The sequence below is a fragment of the Neofelis nebulosa genome, chromosome 3, assembly GCF_028018385.1.
Source record: "Neofelis nebulosa isolate mNeoNeb1 chromosome 3, mNeoNeb1.pri, whole genome shotgun sequence".
Classification (NCBI taxonomy): domain Eukaryota; kingdom Metazoa; phylum Chordata; class Mammalia; order Carnivora; family Felidae; genus Neofelis; species Neofelis nebulosa.
The window spans coordinates 2,151,670-2,162,500 of record NC_080784.1 but is presented as its reverse complement, the minus strand read 5'-3'; the positions used below and the strand labels follow the sequence as shown (position 1 = coordinate 2,162,500).

Here is a 10,831-nt window from a genome sequence, read left to right as displayed (position 1 = left end):
GGAAGGAAGGAAGGAGGAAGGAAGGGAGGAAGGAAAAGAAAGGAAGGAAGGAAGGAAGGAAGGACGGAAGGAAGGAAGGAAGGAAGGAAGGAAAGAAGGAAGGAAGGAAGGAAGGAAGGAAGGAAGGAAGGAAAGAAGGAAGGAAGGAAGGAAGGAAAGAAGGAAGGAAGGAAAGAAGGAAGGAAGGAAGGAAGGAAGGAAGGAAGGAAGGAAGGAAGGAAGGAAAAGAAAGGAAGGAAGGAAGGAAGGAAGGAAGGAAGGAAGGAAGGAAAAGAAAGGAAGGAAGGAAGGAAGGAAGGAAGGAAGGAAGGAAGGAAGGAAGGAAAAGGAAGGAAGGAAGGAAGGAAGGAAGGAAGGAAGGAAAAGAAAGAAAGGAAGGAAGGAAAAGAAAGGAAGGAAGGAAGGAAAAGAAAGGAAGGAAGGAAGGAAGGAAGGAAGGAAGGAAGGAAGGAAGGAAGGAAAAGAAAGGAAGGAAGGGAAGGAAAGGAGGAAGGAAGGAAAGGAGGAAGGAGGGAAGGAAGGAAGGAAGGAAGGAAGGAAGGAAGGAAGGAAGAAGGAAGGAAGGAGGAAGGGAGGAAAGAAGGAAGGAAGGAAAGGAGGAAGGAAGGGAAGGAAAGGAGGACGGAAGGAAAGGAGGAAGGAGGGAAGGAAGGAAGGAAAGAAGGAAAAGAAAGGAAGGAAGGAAGGAAGGAAGGAAGGAAGGAAGGAAGGAAGGAAGGAAGGAAGGAAGGAAGGAGGGAGGGAGGGAGGAGGAAAGAGAAAGACAAAGCGTCTGCAGTGCAAACCTGGCCCTGCTGCAAACCTCGTGGGTCGTGTGTGACTCTGAGGCCCTACTTTGGCGACGCGGCTGCTGGAGGCGGAAAGGCCGCTGGCCTCTCAGGACAGGTGTGCGGGCGTGGGGAAGGGTGCCTCTGGGCACAGCCGCTCTCTTTAGCTACCACCTCCTGCCGTCACCTTGGGCTTTACTCTGAAACGGGGTGTGTCCCCAATCAAGTCGGTAATTACGGTAGTCTAGTTGCTGTCCGTCTGCTGTCGTTACTGCTGTTTTCATTATTATCAGCAGGGGCATTTGAGTTGGGACCATGGCGTGACCCTCTGTCCCGGTTCGCCCAGGGTCGGGGTCCGGGGCTAAGGCCGGCACGGCCCCGGTGTACAGACTCAGGAACGGTCCTTTCCTTGTCATGGGGGGGGGACAAAGGGTCACTGGCATTCTCTCTGCGGCGGATGGAGACCTCATCCTGTGTTTGAGGAGGAATCGCGTCTGAGCTGATTAACGAGTAAGGTCTTTCTTTCTTCGGTTGCGGGACAGGAAAAACCCGGACAGGGTAGGAGAAGAGGTCCGGAGCACGGCTTTCTGACGAGACGACAAACGGCAAGGTGAGCAGGCTCTTGCTTTACGAGGCAGCGACAGCCTGGGCAAGAGAGTCTTCGGCTCGCTCGAGCCCCCGGCAAGCTGCCGGAAGCCCGCGGCACGATCCGTGAGCAGGAGGGACCGCGTACTTACGGCCACTGCTACCGTGATCCTGCGGGGGCACTGAGGACTCAGCACGTGCCCCCGTCTGCGCAGCGATGCCCGGCACCCTCCAGCCACCGCCCCGCGCGCTGTGCGAGCTGGACTGCCTCTCCCTACCGCCCTACTCTCCGCACCGACGGGAAAGAAGTTCGCGACGGCTGGGGGACTGCACAGGCTGCGGGTGTCAGAGGCAGCGGGCCGCCCTCTCGGCGCCCGCCCCGCAGTGAGCGGAAGGAGGCACGTGGTGGAGCCCTCAAAACTCCGGCACCGCTCTTAACGGCAGCTGAAACCAGTAAGCAACCTGTTTAGCCAAAACTTAGAGATGCGATTCCTAGCGATTCTCCGGCATACGGCTCATCTTGCTCTGGCGCGTTCTCCGCACAGCTCAAAGCAGGGCGGGAACGCCTGTGGGGTCCCCGACTCGCCGGCGGCCACACCCGCCGTTCACCCGGGGCCACGGATCCCACCGGGGCCGCGTGTGAAGCCGGGCGTGGTCCTCCGAGCCCGACAGACACGACTCTGGGGGCACCAAGCACCACCCACCACTTTCACCTCTTCTTACTGGACCCCCAGCGTCCGCGCGGTGGAGGCCAGCACAGACAGCCTGACTGTCACGGCCCTGCCCCTTCCGTGTCAGCGGGGAAGCCGCCTGGGGAGAGGACAGTCTGAGCTGAGGCAGCCGAGGCGCCACCCCTTACCCAGAGGAGGCCGGCGAAGGGGGCGTGGAGAACCGAGTCTCACAGGGTCCCTGCGTCTGCAGCCAGACGATGCCAGGCAGGAACGTCACCTGCGTTCGCTGCCTTCCTCGGACACGGGCGGGGCCGCCGTCCCCCGAGCAGGTGACTGCCGTGAGGACGTGGCTTCAGAGACCGGACCCGAGGGAGAGGGGACGGAGAGGGTTCCCAACCTGGCTCACACAGCTGGCCTGACTCAGGGTGCTGACGGCTCTCATGTAGCTCTGGTTCCGGGAGCGGAATTTCGGGGAGTTGTACTTGGCAGAGGGGTCCAGGCTGTGGGCAGCAGACACGTCCCTTGCGGCTTGCAGGTAGCTCTGGCTAAAAGAGAAAAAGAAATGAAGAGAAAGGCGTTCCGTGAGCATGCACCGAAGGGGGAGAGCAGGTGAGGGGCGTTCCAGCCGCCGCCGAGCGGCTGTTAGAAAATTTCCAGCCACGTGTTTGTCTTTTGACGGACAGCTTGGTCTTGGGCGAATACCCGCAGGTTCAGCTACAGAAGTAATGGTGGGGAGGGAGTGGTGCTATTTACAAAGCTTCTTGGAAAGCTGGCTTTTTATGGCCAGGTAGGGAAGTCCGGATCGTTCCACACAAACGAAACAGGGCGCTGGAAAGCACTGGAACCGTTCACACAGCACAACAGCGGACCTGGCTCCTGAATTTAAGCCCAAACCCTGAGAGTCTCATAAAAATCGTGTTAGCTTCTGGCAACTTTACGCATTCGGAAACATAAAGTTAAAAAAGAGGCCAGCTTTCCGTTTTCGCTTGTGCAACGTCGTCCAGACTCTGGGATGGGAGGACAGAAAGAGCAGACTAAGAAGTCAACTGCGTCTCGTTATCCTAACGGTCATCTTCCTCCAAATGCTCCTAAAAATCAATGTTCTCTGATCCCCTTTCTTGCTATTTTCTAAAATGTTAAAAATATGGGAAGACCGTGAGGGCGTCTGGCAGATGGAAAGGTCGGCTTAGCTTAAACTTCTGGCCAACTGAATTCCCTTTCTTTCAAGTTCTGTTGACAATCTTTCCATAATAAAAACTCAATTTATCTGAGCAAACACTGGAGTAGTAAGAAGGGAATTAGCCGTTCTTCTTTCCTGTGCTGGGTCACACGGGGACACTCGACAGAGCCAGCACACCTGTCTGCATGTAAACATGTACCCAAATACTGGATTGCCAGAGTCTGACTCCGTGGCCGGTTAAAGTAAGCACCTTGCCGTTCAGAGCAAATTCCAGATGCAATTTGTTTTCTCTGTGATTTACTTCTTTCTTTGAAAATGGGACAGCAGACAAGGGCTTGGGCTCTGTCACATGTGCAGATTAAACAAAGCCCATTTATTACAGATTTGAAGTCGTTATTTCTGCTAAAATCAATAACGCTCATTTATATATAAATAGAATACAATTTATGGGGCGCCTGGGTGGCGCAGTCGGTTAAGCGGCCGACTTCGGCTCAGGTCACGATCTCGCGGTCCGTGAGTTCGAGCCCCGCGTCGGGCTCTGGGCCGATGGCTCGGAGCCTGGAGCCTGTTTCCGATTCTGTGTCTCCCTCTCTCTCTGCCCCTCCCCCGTTCATGCTCTGTCTCTCTCTGTCCCAAAAATAAATAAAAAACGTTGAAAAAAAAAATTAAAAAAAAAAAAATAAATAGAATACAATTTATATTACGAATTATTATTATGGTGATTTTTGCTTCAAAACCAGGTGTGTAACATTCCAGCTCCCTTCGCTCAAAACAAAACAAAGACAGAGAAGGAAACTGGCATAAGGCAGGTCTGGTGTGGGCACACGACGGGGACAGCGGCTCCGCCTGGACGCCTCGTGTGACCCGCCTGCTTCAGCCTGGGGATCCACACCCACACCAGGGCGGGCGCCGGGCCTGACCACCAGGAAGACGGGTGAGCAAACCCCCACGTGTGGCCACCCACTGTGGATGTGGCAGGGAAGTGGCCAGAGTCCGTGGGAGCGGCAAAAAACCAACAGACGGCAGCCAGGACTGTGTGGGGGCGAGAGGGCCGGGCCCCCTCATCAGTGTTTGTGTGTGTGTGCTGTCCCGCATCCTGTGTGCACGTGTGGGCACAGCCTCTGCGCAAACCCCTGACTTAGGCTCCTGGCCTCACTTCTGACTCTGCAAAAATGCAAGCGTTCTGCATTTCTCCCTCCTTCTGTTTCCTTGACATGGCTCATTTCACACCTTGCATTTCTGCCGGTTGGTACTGATTTCGCACTTTCTTCCTATAGACTAGCTCTCCCCTGTGACTGACACGACCACCTCGCGTGGTGACATCCTCGGGTCTCAGAGCCCCTAAAGAAGGATTGGTGTCTGTCTCTGAATCGGCGCTTTTAGCCCATGCCGAGGGCCGTGAGTGAACACGTGTCCTCGGAATGAGAGCAGATGACCCTTTTGGTGGCTTTTGGATGGCACTCACACATGATTTGGTATATGTTGCGATTCTATGTTTCTTTTTTTCTTTTTTTATTTTTTATTTTTTATTTTTCAACATTTTTTATTTATTTTTGGGACAGAGAGAGACAGAGCATGAACGGGGGAGGGGCAGAGAGAGAGGGAGACACAGAATCGGAAACAGGCTCCAGGCTCCGAGCCGTCAGCCCAGAGCCTGACGCGGGGCTCGAACTCACGGACCGCGAGATGGTGACCTGGCTGAAGTCGGACGCTTAATCGACTGCGCCACCCAGGCGCCCCTGCGATTCTATGTTTCAAACTCCCGTGACCTCTCTCTTCCCAAACCGGGCATGCCACTTAGAGAAAAGTTGCCATTGTAGAACGCTGAACACATTCTTTTTTTCCTTTTAAACAGTGACTCACAATAATTAACGCTGGCTGCATGCTCTTGTGCTGTGATCGTTCCACATTGTAAAAACGGGACACGGCGTGGCTGGAGTAGGCTCACACAGAGCGCATGGCCCAGCCAGACTCTGTGCATGCATCTGGCTGCAGAATTCATGCCTTCAGCCCCAAGATCACAGCTACGGAGTCATAGAAGCAGAGAGCCCCAAAAGCACGGTCCTCCATTACTGGAGGACCAACTTCAGCCTCATTAGGCTTAATAGAATATTTTTATTTTTTTAAAATTTTTTTAACGTTTATTTATTTTTGAGACAGACAGAGACAGAGCATGAACAGGGGAGGGGCAAAGAGAGAGGGAGACACAGAATCGGAAGCAGGCTCCAGGCTCCGAGCCGTCAGCACAGAGCCCGACGCGGGGCTCGAACTCACGGACCGCGAGATCGTGACCTGAGCCGAAGTCGGATGCTTAACTGACTGAGCCACCCAGGTGCCCCAATAGAATATTTTTAATTTTTTTCATGTTTATTTATTTTTCACAGAGGGAGAGAGAGAGAGCCAGAGAAAGAGCGTGAGTGGGGGAGGGGCAGAGGGAGAGGGAGACACAGAATCCGAAGCAGGCTCCAGGCTCCAGGCTGTCGGCACAGAGCCTGATGTGGGGCTCAAACCCACGAACCGTGAGGTCATGACCTGAACTGAAGTCGGATGCTTATCTGACTGAGCCACTGAGGCGCCCCTTGAATTTTGTTTTTATTGTAATGGTTTAGCATTTTATGATACAGTGTCCCGAGGACCAGCTGTCTTTGTAAATCACAGACCTGGAGGCTGAAAAGCAGGAAGCAAGACAAAGAGGCACAATTGGGGTTAGAAGCCAGCATCATGTGTCTTCTGCACAGGACATACCAAGATCCCCGGGAACCCTGACCCCAGGACATTCCCGTTCCTCCCTAGAAACCATCCTCGGGAATCCTATAGCATTTTGAAACCCCCTCGAAGCCCCTTGGTTACTTCCTCAAATCGACACTTTCTACCTTGGGATGCTCGTTGTCAGGGGTAGAGGTTATTTTCACGCATGGGTTGGCAGCAGCTGAGGAAATGTTAAAAGGAAACTATAAAAAGTTTTCCAGAATAACATGAAGGTATTTTTTCCAGTTCTTTCCCTTCCAAACTACACCCACACTGGACAGTCTTGTGTGCACAGGCACCAGGGAGGCCCGTGTCGGAAGGCTGCGAGAGGGACGGTGACCACACAGCGGGGAGGAGGCTTCTAGAATTCCCACGTCTCCCTTCCTGCCCGCGGCCATTCTGGGCCCATGGGCTGCATCCCAGGCTGACAAGCCTCTTCTGCGGCCTCAGATGCTTGTAACACAGGCTCACAGAACGAAATACATGCTAACCAGGCCTCTGCTTTCAGCTGCCTAGATCCATATAAACAGACTCGAAAATGTAGACAAAATAAACCACCCCTTTATGTTGGTCTCCTTAGGAAAGTGGTGAAGACTGATTCAGATTGCGTGAGGAAGAAATAGAAGGAAGCCATTTTATCCATCCTGAACGTGTCCACTCCACACGCAGAGGGCATTGCTCCACGCTGTGAAGAGCTGCGTGGTGCTTCTGTGGTCGTGGATTCATTCTCCTGCTTGGGGCACAGTGTCCGCTGATTATTCGTCTGAGGGGCAGAAAGGCGGAACAGGCGTGAGCCCCAAGGCCGGAGGGTGACGCGGAGCAAGGTCACCGGTCACCACAGGGGAGCAGGGATGGAGAGGAAGGGCCACCTGGGCGTCAGGGAGCCAGCGAGGCCGAGGCGAGGAGACCAGGCTGTGGGGGCGGCTCTCAGCGCAATCAGGGGTCACAGAGGCCACCGGGGAAATGACTTCGGTGGATTCGGGGCAGAAACTGACCGCAGCAAAGACAAGAAAGTGATAGTGTAAGTGACCATTTCAAACAATTTGTTGCATTTGTCCATACGGAGGACAGTGCCGGGGTCATCTGAGAAAAGTTGTGAGTTCTGGGGGGACGAGTCCATGTGTTTTTGGGAAGTGAGAAGATGCTGTGGGAAGGACACTTGGGCGGGGGAGGCAAGAGAGGCCCCCGTGTGAACACAGCTCTGCCTGGGAGCTGGGCCCGGGGCGGGGGGCGGGGGGCGGGGGCGGAAGCTGGCCTGTGTTCCCTTTGCTCGACCCCTGCTCCCGTGTCCCCAGAGACGGGCTCCTGCGTCCCCTCAGACGGGCTCCCACATCCCCAGAGATGCTCCCATGTCCCCAAAGACGGGCTCCCAAGTCCCGGGAGACGGGCTTCCGTCCGAGTCCTGTCCCCAAGGAGGACAGGAGTCCCCGTGTCCCTGCGGACGGTCCCTGCTCAGGGAGCGTCTACAACGTGAGGATCAGGACTTAACGCACAGCGTTCACTGAACAGTGGGGATGTTCTCCACGGTAGGCTGAGAGTGGGGCCTTCACCTGGCGAGCGCTTGGTTAACAGACGTCGCATTGAATCTGTCCCTCAGGAGGCCTGGACGCGGCCAGGGGGGCCCAGAGTGGCGGCTCTCCATTGTCTTCCAGGGAGTCTGGTGAGGGTGTCTCCTGGGGGCGGGGGCAGCTGATAGGGGAGGGGCTGCCCGGATGGGACCCCATTTTTCCATGTGAGATTCTGCCTCAAGTGAACATTTCAACTGTTTGAACAGTTCCGACAAGAAGAAAAAGATTTTTTTCCCTCTAAAATGGAAATCGTAGAACAGAAGTGGAAATACCCACTACGTTTTTATTAGTGGAAGCAGAGTCGATACGCAGCAAGATGCACGGGTCTCAAATACGACCTGGGCAAGTTCTGCCTGCCCTCTGTAAGCCACACCCTCCCTGGGATCTTGTGTCCCCACCCCTCCTCGTTTAAGCCCCTGTAGCGGCCCTGAAGCGCTATCTCACCAAAGCTGTACTTCTCATTCCCGCGGTGACCATTTGTGTATCTTCTCTTGCGACGGGACTTTTCGGCTTTTCTAGTTTAAAAATTGGGTTACTTGGCTCACGTTTTTGTTTTGTGGGGCTCTTCCTACATCGGGCATTCAGCGCCCTTGTCAGACACGAATGCCAGACGTTTTCCTTCACTCTGGGGCTGGCCTTGTCCAGTTTCTCACCGGTGTCTTCGGATGAGCACAGGTCTCACACGTGCCAGTGAGATCCACTCTCTGGCCACACCGATGTAATCTCTTCGAGTTGTTCTTAACCGAGGGAGTTTCCCCCTCCCGTGGGACAATGTCTGGGGAAAGTTTGGGTCACCACCACTCGGGGGAGGGGCATGTAACGGCAGCAGCCAGAGATGAGGTTGCACGTCCAGCAGGTGCACAGAAGGCTCCCGAGGAAAGAGTCGTCTGGCCCCAAATATCAGTAGTACTGTGGCCGAGAAACCCTGTTCTACTCTTGCTCCAAATCACACTGTCTTCCAACCAACAACAGCCTCAGCCGCACGTCCCTCAAGTGCACACTGCACAGTCACCACAGTAGACTATACTTGGGGCCACGAAACAACGTGAATTCACGCTTAGCCCGATGGAGACGCCAAAATAATTTCGGACGTGTGTGTGTTGTAGCTAAGAGGGACCAGCAATGAGCCCAGGGAGCGCCTGCCTCTTGGCTTCCAAACACCATTCCCTACAAGGGGAGGGGGTCCTTGAAGAGGTGCTGTGTTCTGCGTCTGGACTGGGACAAAAAGCCAAGAACATGAGTTGCCCAGTTTTGTTCTTTGTCAACATTGTTTGGCTCTTCCAACCTTGTTTGCATTTTGATGTATATTTGAGAATTTTCCTGTCAGTTTGTCCAGGAGCAGTGTTTGTGGTTTCTGGGGTAGAGATTCGATGACGCTGTTGAGATATTTAAAACCCTTTTACAAATAACAAGTGTTGGCGAGGATGTAGAAAAAAGGAAGACCTTATACATTGCTGGTGGGGACATAAGCTGGTGTGGCTGCTCTGGAAAACAGCATGGAGGCTCCTCAGAAAACCAAAATGCAACTACCATAAGATCCCATAATTCCACTACTGGGTATTTACCCAAAGAAACTGAAAACACGAATTTCAGGAATACATGCACCTCTGTGTTTACTGCAGTATTATTTACAATAGCCAAGACAAGGAAGCGACCTAATTGTCCGTCAATAGATGACCAGATAAAGAAGATCTCTCCCTCCCTCCCTCCCTCCCTCCCTCCCTCCCTCCCTCTCTCTCTCTCTCTCTCTCTCTCTCTCTCTCACACACACACACACACACACACACACAAGAATATTACACAGCCATGAAAAAGTAGGAAATCTTGCCACTTAGACAACAGGACTAGGATATTACGTTAAATGAAATAAGGCAGATAGAGAAAGACAACTAGCACATGATTTCCTGCATATGTGGAATCTCAATAAAAAACAAATAAACAAACAAAAAACAGAAATAGACTGTTACACACAGAGAACAGCTGCTTGTTGCCAGAGAGGAGGGTGGCAGGTGAATGAGCAAAATAGGTGAAGAAGATTGCCAAGTACAAACTCTCCAAAACCCCACAAATTTTACATTTCCAATTGTTCATTGAGAAATATGGTTGATTTTTACATTATTTGGCTACTGACCTGGCCTTGGTAAATGCCAATATTTGTTGTAGTATTTGTTTTGTATTTTCCTTAGGTTTTTTGTGTGAACGGTCTTGTCATCTGAGAATAAACAGAATGAAGTTCTTTTTTAGTCTCGATTTTGTTTGTCTTGCTTGCCTTATTACTGGCTATCCTCTGCTCTAATGTTAAGGACAAATGGTGAGGGTTGATGCCCTATCTTTTACCCAATCTTAGATAATTTTAATATGTATATTGGCTCTCCACCCAACTGGAGAAGTTTCCCTTTTATTCCGGAGTTGCTGAGATTTTTATTTTTTTCCTCATGTCTTGGTTTCTTCTTTACTTACTAATATGGTAGATCCCTTCATTGATTTTTAGAGAGAGATTAAGCTAACCATGCATTCCTGGAATAAACCCTATTTGGTCATGAAGAAACTGCACTTGGTTCTCTTTATATATTATTGGATTTGGAATGTTAATATTTTGTTATTTTAAAACAATACATTGCTCAGTAAGTGCCTTTTTTGGGTAACACTTTTGGTATCAGAGTGAAGCAGCCTCCATAAAATAAGTTGAGAAGTATCATATTCCTTCACTCTCCAGTTAATAAGTTTTTACATGATTTGTGTTATTATTTCCTTTAGGATTTAATGGAAATTTACCAGTGAAACTATTGTGGCCAAAAATTTTCTTTGTGGGAATGTTTTTAATAGTGAATTAAATCTTTGAAATACATCGTAGAGCTATATGGATTTTCTATTTCTTCTTCCGTGGATTTTTCTATTCATATTTCTTTCTATGAAAAACTATGTTTTTGAAGGAATTAGTCCAATTAATATAAGCTGTAGAATTTATTGGCATAAATTTGTTCACAGTTTCCCCTTATTTCCTTTTTTTTAAATGTTTATTTATTTTGAGAGAGAGAGAGAGAGAGAGAGAGAGAGAGAGAGACAGACAGACAGAGCATGAGTGAGGGAGGGGCAGAGAGAAAGAGAGGGAGACACAGAATTTGAAGCAGGCTCCAGGCTCTGAGCTGTCAGCACAGAGCTCAACGTGGGGCTTGAACCCACTAATCATGAGATCATGACCCGAGCCAAAGTCAAAGTCAGACGCTTAACCGACTTAGCCATCCAGGCACCTCTGCCCCTTATTTTCCTTTTCATCTCTGTTGGATCTACAATAATTCCCTTTTATGTTCC

General features: G+C 51.3%; 1 protein-coding gene across 11 annotated transcripts in view; it reads right to left on the bottom strand.

The window, feature by feature from the left end:
- DLGAP2 (DLG associated protein 2) overlaps positions 1–10,831 on the bottom strand; it is a 791,131-nt gene that overhangs the window by 68,883 nt on the left and 711,417 nt on the right. For all 11 annotated transcript variants that reach the window (XM_058719822.1, XM_058719819.1, XM_058719818.1 and 8 more), the window contains one exon: positions 2,421–2,568. In XM_058719822.1, coding sequence (XP_058575805.1) covers positions 2,421–2,568 — 148 coding nt within the window. The remainder of the gene's footprint in view (positions 1–2,420; positions 2,569–10,831) is intronic.